This window comes from Chanodichthys erythropterus, chromosome 10 (assembly GCF_024489055.1).
Source record: "Chanodichthys erythropterus isolate Z2021 chromosome 10, ASM2448905v1, whole genome shotgun sequence".
In the NCBI taxonomy this organism is placed as follows: Eukaryota; Metazoa; Chordata; class Actinopteri; order Cypriniformes; family Xenocyprididae; genus Chanodichthys; species Chanodichthys erythropterus.
Genome location: NC_090230.1, coordinates 22,632,642 through 22,644,070, shown reverse-complemented (window position 1 = coordinate 22,644,070; position 11,429 = coordinate 22,632,642). Strand labels below are relative to the sequence as shown.

The 11,429-nt window shown below is 35.3% G+C and overlaps 1 protein-coding gene across 1 annotated transcript; it reads right to left on the bottom strand.

Moving 5' to 3' along the window:
• Positions 1-3,714: 3,714 nt before the first annotated feature.
• On the bottom strand, positions 3,715-9,697 carry LOC137028185 (uncharacterized). The gene is made up of 5 exons (XM_067396956.1): positions 9,670-9,697; positions 9,233-9,562; positions 8,589-8,924; positions 8,108-8,210; positions 3,715-4,303 (listed from the first exon to the last, which is right to left on the bottom strand). Exons 1-5 carry the CDS (start codon positions 9,695-9,697, stop codon positions 4,288-4,290), a joined length of 813 nt encoding a protein of 270 aa, XP_067253057.1. The 3' UTR covers positions 3,715-4,287.
• Positions 9,698-11,429: the final 1,732 nt, after the last annotated feature.

Sequence of the window (11,429 nt, the reverse complement as noted above, 5' to 3'; positions counted from 1 at the left end):
GAGCGGAAATATTAGCAGCCGTTGGTTGCTTTGTAGATGTGCTGCAAAAGTGTCTTTGCTGTTGCTTTTGTGTGAAAGACCTCGTTCTCAGCTCAGAGGCTGTTGAGATAAAACTTTAGAACATACTTTGATCATTTAACTGTTTAAAAAGTCCTGATTTATGTAATTTCCTCTTCCTGTTTCATATCAGCACCATAGTTTTTTCAAAACAAAAAGCATTAATAAGGTTTTGTTATTAAGAGAAAAACAAGATTATTCAGAGAGAAAGATAGCCTGTTGCACCAGCAGGTTCCTGATTGAGTTTGTGTTTCCTTTCAGAAATCAAAGCCGGAGTCTCTGTATGAAAATGTCCCCAGAAAACGATGATCAAATACTGTATCTATACTGGAACTTATGTTAAACTTTGAATTTGTGTTGATGTGTTAATGTCCTGTATGAGCTCTAACATATCACAGTGTTCAATACACTAAAGAAAATAAAAATGTTTTTAGCAAGGACTTAAAAATAGACAAGGAAGGGGCCAGCCTAATCTCTAAAGGCAGGGTTTTATTTGTTTATTCTCAGCAGGATATGTCTCTTTGGATCATATCATTTGGTGTTATTGTGATGTCTGAAATGTTTTTATTTAGTGGCTTGCTAGTTGCATAGCTTATACCAGTGGTTCATGATCCTGGAGGCCCCCCAGTACTGCATATTTTGTATCTCTCCTTTGTCTGCCACACTCATTTCAGGTCTTGGAGTCTCGATGAATGAGCTGATGATCCGAATCAGATGTGTTTGATTAAGGAGACATGGAAAACATGCAGTGTTGGAGAGGCTCCAGGAATGTGTTAGGGAACCCCTGGCTTATACGGAAACTTAAAGGGCACCTATTATGCAAAATCAACTTTTACATAGTGTTTTGGACAAAATGTGTTGGCAGTATGTGAACATCACAACCACCCTACAATGATAACAATCCGCCCACTCCTTTTTTAAAATCCCCATTAAACCAAAGCAGTCTCACTAGACATGCCGTTTTGATTCTCAGAGCGTGATGTCACACTGCTCAGGCCCCGCCCACAGCCACTGACTGACAGTCCTAAATTACCATAGTTTCCACCCTCAGATGGTCCTAATTGCAGAACATGAGATCAGGGGGCGAGGTTGGATCCAGATCCAACTCCTCCCACTTTACATATGAGAAGTGTCCCGCTGCAGCCTGTGGTTTGCATTCAACCCCGCCCACATCCAATGTGTGATGTCAGAAACCAGGCCAATGCCACCCTGCAGCCGATGTCAATCATTGAATTCTTCTTTTGGCTGGTTGCACCATTTGTCTCCTTCTCTCGCAGTGACACTATTCCACAAACCTTTAATAATTTAATAATTTCCCAGATAGCAAGCAATGATCGAAACAATGTTAAATCAATGTTAATGTGTCAACATTAACCTCATTGAATCAATATCACTTTTTCACCCGCAAGTAATGTTGAAAAAATGTTGAAATTTCAATAACAACAAAACCAAAAAAAAATCAATGGTAATGTCATTAAATCAATGTTACAATGTGAAGTTGGTTCAACATCATGTTTGAACTCTCAGAAAATGAAACACAACTACAACTGACTTAAAGCCACACAGCCTGAAATCAACTGAAGATAAAAGAAGACAATACATTTCTCTAAAGATCTCAGCAGAAGATCTTATTGAGAATTAACAGAGGTTTAGATGTTGATGTTTTATTGAATATGTTTGGTCATCATTTTGGTGATCAGTGTTTCCTTTATTTTTTATTTTTTTACTTTAAAGGTCAAGCTTCAGAATGTCTGATCTGTAACAAGAAAGTATTGTTGGTGAATGTAACTTATTACAAACTCACACAAAAAGCCAAGAGTCAAACTGCCCAAATTCTCTGGCTGTTTTAACTGTTTCCAAAACACACTTGTTACAGCAAAAATTGCAAAATAAATTCAGATCAGATAAATTTGGTTATTTAGTGATGGTGATTCAATCATCATGGAGTGTCTTGATTCACTGATCCTCTCCAGAGACTGAACTCTGAGTGTGTTAACTGTTAGTTTTGCATTAAGTAACAGTTCGTTTCGAGCAGTGTTTTTTAGACTCACACAGAAATCATGCATGGATCAGTGTATGAACCTCAACAAAGGTAACAAAAATAAATAAATAAATCTTTTTTGTGACTTTAGTAGCTTGTTTTGTGATGCTCAGGGTTGATCTGTTTATCTGAAAATGTTGTCACCATTGTTGAGGTTCATATGCAAAATCTTGATGTCTGAGAAGTGATAAAAACTTTCAAAATATCAAAGCAGGACAGGATTACATGCAGTATCATAGGGTTATAATAATGTGAGAAAAATATAATATTCAGAGATCAGCGAATAAAGCCACTGAATAACAAATAAAACATCAACAATAAACAACTAAACCCAATTGATCAGTTTTTTCTCACATATGTTTTTTGTAACAAATGTGCTTTAGAAACACAGTTACAACAATTACAGAAAAAATAAAGTTAAAATGTCAAGGGTCAGGAGCTGACCTAAAGCAAGCACTTACCTCTGTAACAGTGACATTTATAAATTTTAATAAAACAACACCTCATTAAGATGATTTGTATGAAAGAAATAAAGTGGTTTGTTAAATAAGTGAACATGCAGAGATCTAGAGAGATCTGTTGGTGTTTAATGTTGTTTCTGTTATCTGAGTTATTCTGTTATCATTGTGCTTGAGAGTCTGTGCTTCAGTAAATAATGAGCCAGAAACACTGATGTTATGCAGCATGCTGATTTATTTAAAGTGTAGGAAACTTTTTCCTTGTCAAAGCAGAGACAGGGAGATGTTGGGATATCTTTCAAGCAGAAGTTACTCTTTATTGAGAAACGCGCTGTGCGTCGCTGCAGTCATCCAAGTCTAACTAAGGCAGTGTACTTGGTAGTTCATATACATTCAAGGGGGAGGGATACATAGAACAGAGGTGGAGACAATCTAAACAAAGCATGCAAATGCAGTGCAGGAATCAGCCCATTCCCTACATTTCCCAGCCATGATCTAATCAGCATAACTGTGTCATTCAAATGCATAGGTGCTAATCAGTCTAACAGTATCACCCATAGCTTTACATTATCATAGAGACAAAGGCACCGCTGTATCTTGAGCTTCAGAGCTTGTCCTGCCAAATGGTCAGCAAGTGCATGAAAACAAAAGGTTAATGTTACAGACACCTGGGCTGCCTGCCTCAATCTCCTTAGAATGCCATTATCTTTACCTTAACATGCTAAATATAATATATATTTATATAATATATAATATATATCCACCTTAGTAATTCATGTGAGGTTATGTCAGGATGTAGGATCAGCAGATCTTAAACAGATTATTAAATTTGTAATCCCACAAAATACAGTAACTATGTGAAGTAGCTGAGGCAGTGATACAGTAGTTACATTAGCTCATGTGCTGTTATGACTTAGTGCAAGAAATTAGGGTTCATAATCCAGGAGATACCTGTAAAGTGCTTTTTTTTTTTTTTTTTTTTTTTTTTGTAAGACAAAATTAGTTTTTGTTTGAACAGCGACTTTTGTTAATCAATTTGACGCTCAAATTTTCAATAATTTTTTTTTTGACAAGGGCAGCAGGGACATTCTGAGAACATTTCCAAATAAAATATGGTTCCCTAAACATTCAGAGAACGTCCTGAATGTTCTGTGAAGGTCCGCCAAATAATGTCCCCTAAACCTTAAAAGAACTCCACATTGTGAACGCCTCTGAACGTACTGGGAACATTACTAGACAACATCCTTAACTCCAGTGGGGACGTTCTGAGAATGTTCTGGGAACGTAAAATTTCTAGCAGGGTAAGTGCCTCTATTATGGATTTTTGAAAATTACATTTCATGTAGTGTGTAACATAGCTCTAAGTGAATGAAAACATCCTGCAAAGTTTTAAAATCAGAAAGTGCACCATATATAAAGTTATTGTCTCTCAAAAGCAAGTCAACTCTGAGTCAATTAAACGAGTTGTTTGTAAAAGAGGTAAAAAATTAGGTCAAATGAAATGTATATTATGAGAAAACGGAAGTGCTTTTTGATCATGCATGCTTTTAAAACTGTTGTAGGAGACACCTAAAACAATATTACGAACCTTAAAAAGGGCATAATAGGGGCACTTTAAATGATCAACCATCACATCTTGGCTGTTATGTTTGACAAACCAAGTTGAAATCTTGATTCACTTCTCATTAGCATCCACCAATGGAGTTCTCTTCTGATCAGGAGACAGATTTTCTACTCCACCGTTCTCCTGCAAGAAAACACAGTTTTGCAGAAGGTAAAAGAAATCAATAGCCTAGCGATTTACTAACACATATTCAAAACACAAAAGACAAAACACATGGAGTTGTGATGTTTGCAGAATGTTTGGTGGATTTCTTTTGTTTGGAGAACTTGTGACAAGAGATCAGAGGCCATTCCTTCATACAGAATCTCTCCAGATCCTTCAGATTTCCAGCTCCATGTTGGGGGCTTCTTTTCTTCAGTTCACTCCACTCATTTTCTATAGGGTTCAGGTCAGGGGACTGGGACGGCAATGGCAGAAGCTTAATTTTGTGGTCAGTTACACATTTTTGTGTTGATTTTGATGTTTGTTTTGGAACATTGTTCTGATGGAAGATCCAACCACAGCCCATTATAAGATTTCTAGCAGAAGCGGTCAGGTTTTGATTTTTATCAGTTAGTATTTGATAGAATCCATGATGCCATGTATCTGAACAAGATGTCCAGGACCTCCAGCAAAACAAATAGTCCCACAACTTCCAGCAGCATATTTAACAGTGGGCACGGGGTACTTTTTATCTCCGTGTGCACCAAACCCATCTGGTGGGTTTGCTGCCAGAAAGCTCTTTTTTTAGTTTCATCTGACCACAGAACCAGGTCCCGTTTGAAGCTCCAGTCATGTCTGACAACTGAATATGCCAAATAAATTTTTGGATGAGTGAGGAGGATTTTTCTTGAAACCCTCCCAAACAACTTTTAGTGATGTAGGTGCTGTTTGGTATTTCTTTAGGCTTTCTGACCATAAGACTCAACTAAGTTCTGCAATTCTCCAGCTGTGATCCTTGGAGAGCCATTGGCCATGCAAACTCTCCTCCTTACCATGCATTAGGACGCTATAGACACACGTCCTCTCCCAGACAGATTTGTAACATCTTTAGTTGATTGGATCTTCCCTGATGGTGGAAATGGGGATTTTCAATGCATTAGCTTTTTTCTTATAGCTATTTTCTATTTTGTTAAGCTTTGGTTCATCCAAAAAAATTAACTCAAGCAAATTTAGTTGTCTGACAAGACTGGAACTTCAAACAGGACTGGCTTTTATGGTCAGATGAAAGTCAAAATAAAACGAGCTTTTGGCAGCAAACCCACCAGATGGGTTTGGTGCAAACAGGGATAAAATGTACCCCATGCCCAAACTGCATCGCAAACTTGTGTGGTTGGAACAACAGCTCTCATGATGTAGTTAGAAGCATAATTTCCTGTTTTTATGACATGTGGACTTAATAAATCATTATCATGGACAAAATAAGCAAGCTGACATTAAGTACAATGTATATATTTTATTTCGAATATATACAAATTTCATTTATATATTTTAGTTTGTCAAGAGATTTAAAGCACTGTTTTTGAAGAGTGTGCATGTGCGTACATGCTCTAGTATGTAAGAACAAGCATTTGATTTAATCTGGAAATAAAGCAAAATAACTAAGGAAATTGAGAATTATGCAATGTTCGTAATTTATAGCAGAAATTCTAGCATTAATTCGATCTCAGATGGATTCATTTAAAGAAGTTATTACTCCACCACCTGTGTGATGTAATTCACCAACATGTTTGAACGACAGGTTTACGTCAATACGGTTTCGGGAAACAGTCATGACTAGTTCGTACTATGGTAGTTCAGCAGCGAGTTCAGCAGCGAGTTACATCGTTGTTTGGGAAATATTCATATTGACTTTATTTCTGTCATACATCTACAGAAGTCTTATTGAGAATTAACAGAGGTTTAGATGTTGATGATACATTGAAAATAATTTCTGGTTGAAGTCACCATTACGGTGGTTACTGCTTGCTTTAGTTAGAAAGTTTGACTCTTGACTTTTTAGCATTTCTTTTTCTCTAGCTGCTTTAACTGTGTTTGTAATGGCACTAACAGTAAAATAAGATGTGATCAGATGATGTTGGCTTGATAAGGCTATAATCATCATGTAATAGTCTCATTTACTGTTCTCACTCAGTCTAGTTTCTGATTATACAGGTTATGTTTTAAGAACTGCACATCATTGATTACAGTAGCCCTGTAACTGCACATCTTGATATTCATCACTGGTGATCGTAACTTGAAAAATATGAACTCTTCAGGAGCCCAACTAAAGCAAACACTGGTCACCACAATGATGAATACAAACCAAACTAATATTAACAACTTATGTAGACATATGACAGAAATAAAGTCAGTCTGGTTAGTAATAAGTGAAGCTGGCAATGCTGTTTGTGGAGTCAGGGGCGCCTGTACCCAATTAAATCAATCAGTGAGTTGGTGGAAAATCTGATGCATGTAACTGCACTCTGATGTGCTTAATGCTTTGTGAATGTTTTGCTTTTTTTTTATTTATTTTTTTTTATGTTGTCTTTGAGCAACTTGTCCCGAAATGTGCATATTGTTTTCAGAGAAACGAAGCCTCACATCTTTTCCAGACAAGTAAATACTTCACTTTGCATGTCAGAATGTTTGAACCCACCAAGACCACTACTATATGGAAGTTCAAGTCCATTTACTAAACATTTTAAATATATAAGCCTGTAGCCTATACTACATCATCATATGTTCTGTCATATAAACTGTATTTACAATAAAATAACAGCACATTTACTTACCTTAAACAACTCAGTAGGCTATGCATTAGTATTATTATTATAATTATTGTTTTTGTTGACCGATTTCATCTATTGCCAAACTTTAATATGTGAATTATATTATTGAAATAAACACATTTAGCGTCGTCAGGCTTTTGTTTGTGCTTAATGGATAAAAAAATGGAATTGCGCACTCAAGTTTATGGGTGGTGTAAATTTTACCTGCCACAAGATGGCACTGTTTTCGACACTCCTGATACTTTGAAACCAGAAACCTTTCCCGAAACATTTAGAGAAAAGCTTCAAAGATTTAAGAGGCTTCATTTCTCCATCCCTACTCAATAGTTTTAGGCCATTTTGCAAATTTTTCAGTCGAATTTAGCTGTTTTAGAGAGCGTTCACTCATTTTGAGCCTTTTTTTAAACATTAACTATCTGTAACGTCATTTTTCACGCGTGGAAAAAAAAACTAAACCAATCAGATTTCTTTTCACCCATATCCCTCACGCCCACCCATGGACGCACATACACACGTTTGACTTTACAACACACAAACACACACCTTTATGTATTCTCATTCTCTCTTAATATGTCATGAGTGTACGCAGATAGATTTTAATAATCAATTAAAAGAATTATGTAAAAAATAAAAACAGCATTAATTAGCACCCTCTCATAGTACGCACAGTGCGTACAGCTGCAGGCGCCACTGTGTGGAGTTGTTTAATCAGATCTTTAGAGATTAATGTCTTTTATCTTCAGTTGATCTAAGGCTGTGGCTGAAGAAAGTTGAAGTTCTTGTGTTTCTCTTTTCTTCAGATTATGCTTGTTATCATCAGGTGTCTTCAATAATGCTCAATTATCACTTAATCAATCACTTAATTACCTGATCAACTTCAACACTGCTCCGGTGTTACTTATAACACTCTGAGTGTGAACTCATATAAACCCTGAGCGGTGTTAATTTAACACTGGGAAATTTGAATTTTGAAGTTTGTAAATGTACTAAATTATTTTACATATTCTTTTGAGACAGATTCAGTGCTCATAGTATCCTACCTGCAATTTGACTGCTCTGATACCCATTTGAATACAAATTACTTTGGATAATCAGTGTAAAAATACATAATACATAAAGTGGTTAGCACAATAAATCTCATATTTGTCTTGTTAATTCAGCTTTTTTTAATACTCACTTCTCCTTAATTTTTTGTGCAATGCAGTAGAAAAACACAGCAGCGGCTGCTCCAAACGTTATTAGCAAGACAACAGAAACACTTATTTTTGTTACTGATGAACCTGAAAGAGAGAGTCATTAATTCTAGAGATTGTCTGATAATCCATTCAATATTTAACAACACCTTGACTGATATTTACACCTTTATGATATTAAATTTAACTAATAAATCTTGTGAGTTTGAGGAAGAACAGTTAAAACAGCATCACATCAGATTTACACCAAACAACAGTGTTTACTGGATAAAATATCAAATTTGATGCATTTTTCATTTTGCATTTTGTATTGATGCTGATATACAATTTTGATATGCATGTGAAGATGATAGAGACTGTTTAGATACTATTTAATGTTTTTTTCTTCACATAAGCCACAATGAAAACAATAACTGCATTCTAAAACTGGAGGGGAAATCAAATGAATGAATAAATGATACTCACCAATGACAGTCAATACTGCTAATTTTCTTTCAACACTGCTGCTGTTGTTGATGATGATCTTCAGTTTATATTCTCCAGAGTCTGTGTTTCTGGTGTTTGTGATGGTCAGAGATCCAGTCTGATGATCCAACTTCAGTCTGTCTCTGAATCTCTCTTTACACTGAACATCTGTACAGATCTTACTCTGATCTCCAGTGATTTCAGAGATGACAATGTCATTAAAAGACCACGTCATCTCATCATGTGGGTTGTTTATTACACCAGGATCTAAAGTAACAGATTCTCCCTCCTTCACTGACTTTCTATTCATTTCATTTTGTTCAGCAGCAGAAACACCTGAAACACAAACCAACAGATGACTGTAGAGTATTCTCTCCAAAAAGATAATTAAAATAGATAACTGGAACTTGTGAGCATAAAAGAAAAAAAAAAGAAAGAAAAAAAAAGTGAAAATTAATTAATTGCTCTCTCAAAAGCAACATTTCCACATTTGTCCAGCTAAAAATCTCATGATATAATAGACTAATTTAACTAATGTTACAGTAAGGAACTGCTGTCTTCAGAACACAACTGCAGAATACCACTGCTGTAATAAAGACAAAGATGTGATTTAAAAATAATTAAACATTTGATAAATGACTCACCATTGACAGTAATGTTGAAGATATTTTCACTGAATCTGAATCTGTTGCTGAAGATTTCTAGTCTATAATCTCCAGAGTCTGTGTTTGTGATGTTTGTGATGGTCAGAGATCCAGTCTGATTATTCCCCTTCAGTCTGTCTCTGAATCTCTCTTTACACGGATCATCTAAACAGATTTTACTGTGATCTCCAGTGATTTCAGCGATGCGATTGTCATTAAAAAACCACTTAATTCTGTCTTGTTGGTTCATCTTAACACCAGAGTATAGAGTGACTGAATCTCCCTCCATTACAGTCACTGACTCTCTGCCTGAACCAGCACCAGATGAACCTGAAAAAGAAATGAACAGATATCACTTCTGATGAACTAGGACAAAAACATACAATAAGAAAGAGTTTCAGTCATATTTCTCTCTCTGATAACACATGCAAACAAACAGCAGAAGAACATCACTGATTCACACATTCTTTCATCAGACAAACATACAGGAGTTTCATGGACATTCATAAAATTGCCACACCCTGTATATCTGTTGGTGCAATCAAGCAAGTAATGATTATTGTACATTTTCATAGAACCATATGAATATTCATTGAATACAAAAAACTCATCATCTTACTAAAAAAAGCTTTTGACTTCCATAAACCCCTTTAAGTTTACTATAGGGTCTTCCTCACTCAGAACACTACAAGAATCCCTTACAGAAATTAACCATTGTTTTATTATAGAAATGTAATAACCATGGTTTATTATAGTAAAAGCATAATAGTAAAATTGTGGCAACCATGGTTTTGGCAGACTGATTAACATTTGTACACTGTAAAACATTTTCAGCTGGTTAAACTTAGAAATGAAAGTTCACTTGCTGCCTTAACATAAGTTAACTCAACTTGAAGATAACTTTTGTTTCAACTCATAAATAGTCAAGACAATGGATTACTTTAAGGTGAAAATTAAACTTAAAATAATTTCTTGTCTCCCATGGTTTGGATTATCTTTGTTTTTGATTTTTTAAATCGTTACATTACCCCAACCATGGGCCCAATTTGACCTAATGTGGGTTATTTTTAACCCAACTTTTTTCAGACTACATGGTTAAACTATAGTTGGTGTAGGAAAACTACAGTTAACTTTGGTTACAATGGTTTAACTACAATGACCATGTATTTTTGGTTTCATTTATAGTAAAATCGTGGTTAAGTTTCGAAAGGGCTGAAACAGAAACTAACAACTTTTCTAACAACTCCCAAATGTATGCCCGCATCTTACCTCCCACAAACAAAACACTCACTGCAATCCATAACAATAAAGAAAACATTTTCACACCCAGTCATGTGAAAACTAAACTAAATTATGTAGAAACGGAATACTACAATGTGAGTAATACGGAAATGCTAATATGCCATAGGGCAAAAACTTCCCCATGCACATTAACCAGCTAAATAGTTCCGTGTCTCTCTAGATTTCTAATTGATCACAGAATAAGACGCCCATGATCTCCTTTTTTCATTTATTATAACTGCAAATATTTTGTCTGCTTTGATTACTAATGATTTATCAGTGATACATGTATATGGAAAAACTTTAGCAAACAGGCAGCTAGCAGATGACACCACATTATTATTATTATTATTATTATTATTATTATTTTATTTATTTTTTTTCAAAATAAAGACAAAATCCCTCCAGCTATCTCTCTGTTTATCTCCTCCTGTATGGCTTCAACAAATTTGAACAATTGTGAGCTTTAAGGATGTATGTTTTTCTAGACTGATCTATCCTGCTCTTGACCTGGCTAAACCTTAGCTATCACAATAACAAGTAATAAAAATGTATGACTTTATTTGGAGGCAAAAAACTCATTGTATAAGTGGCTTTAAATATTTTTGGGTAATACTGATAGCTTTTGGTATTCAGCTTTGTTTTATAAAGTGAGTATTCACTTTCCTCTCAGATGTGACTTTGATTGACTCAAACTCTCAATGAAACCATCAGCATTACACACACTTGTCCTGTTATTTGGGAAATTGGCGCACACATAACTTTACACCCCCAATACTCCTAACTGGAATAAATATATTTTACATACAAATCTCTATTTTATGAAGACTGGTTACATAGAAATATTTAGTGTGGATGTGTATGTGATGTATCTAATGGTTAAGAGTGGTAACATCTTACATTACAGTTATTTTAC

Excerpts from the sequence above, each read along its gene's own strand:
- LOC137028185 (XM_067396956.1), bottom strand. The coding sequence starts at position 9,697 with ATGTGTGAATCAGTGATGTTCTTCTGCT. Across the intron at positions 9,563-9,669 it reads ATCAGTGATGTTCTTCTGCT|GTTCATCTGGTGCTGGTTCA; the intron begins GTTTGTTTGCAT and ends TTTCTTTTTCAG. Across the intron at positions 8,925-9,232 it reads CTTCAACATTACTGTCAATG|GTGTTTCTGCTGCTGAACAA; the intron begins GTGAGTCATTTA and ends TTTGTGTTTCAG.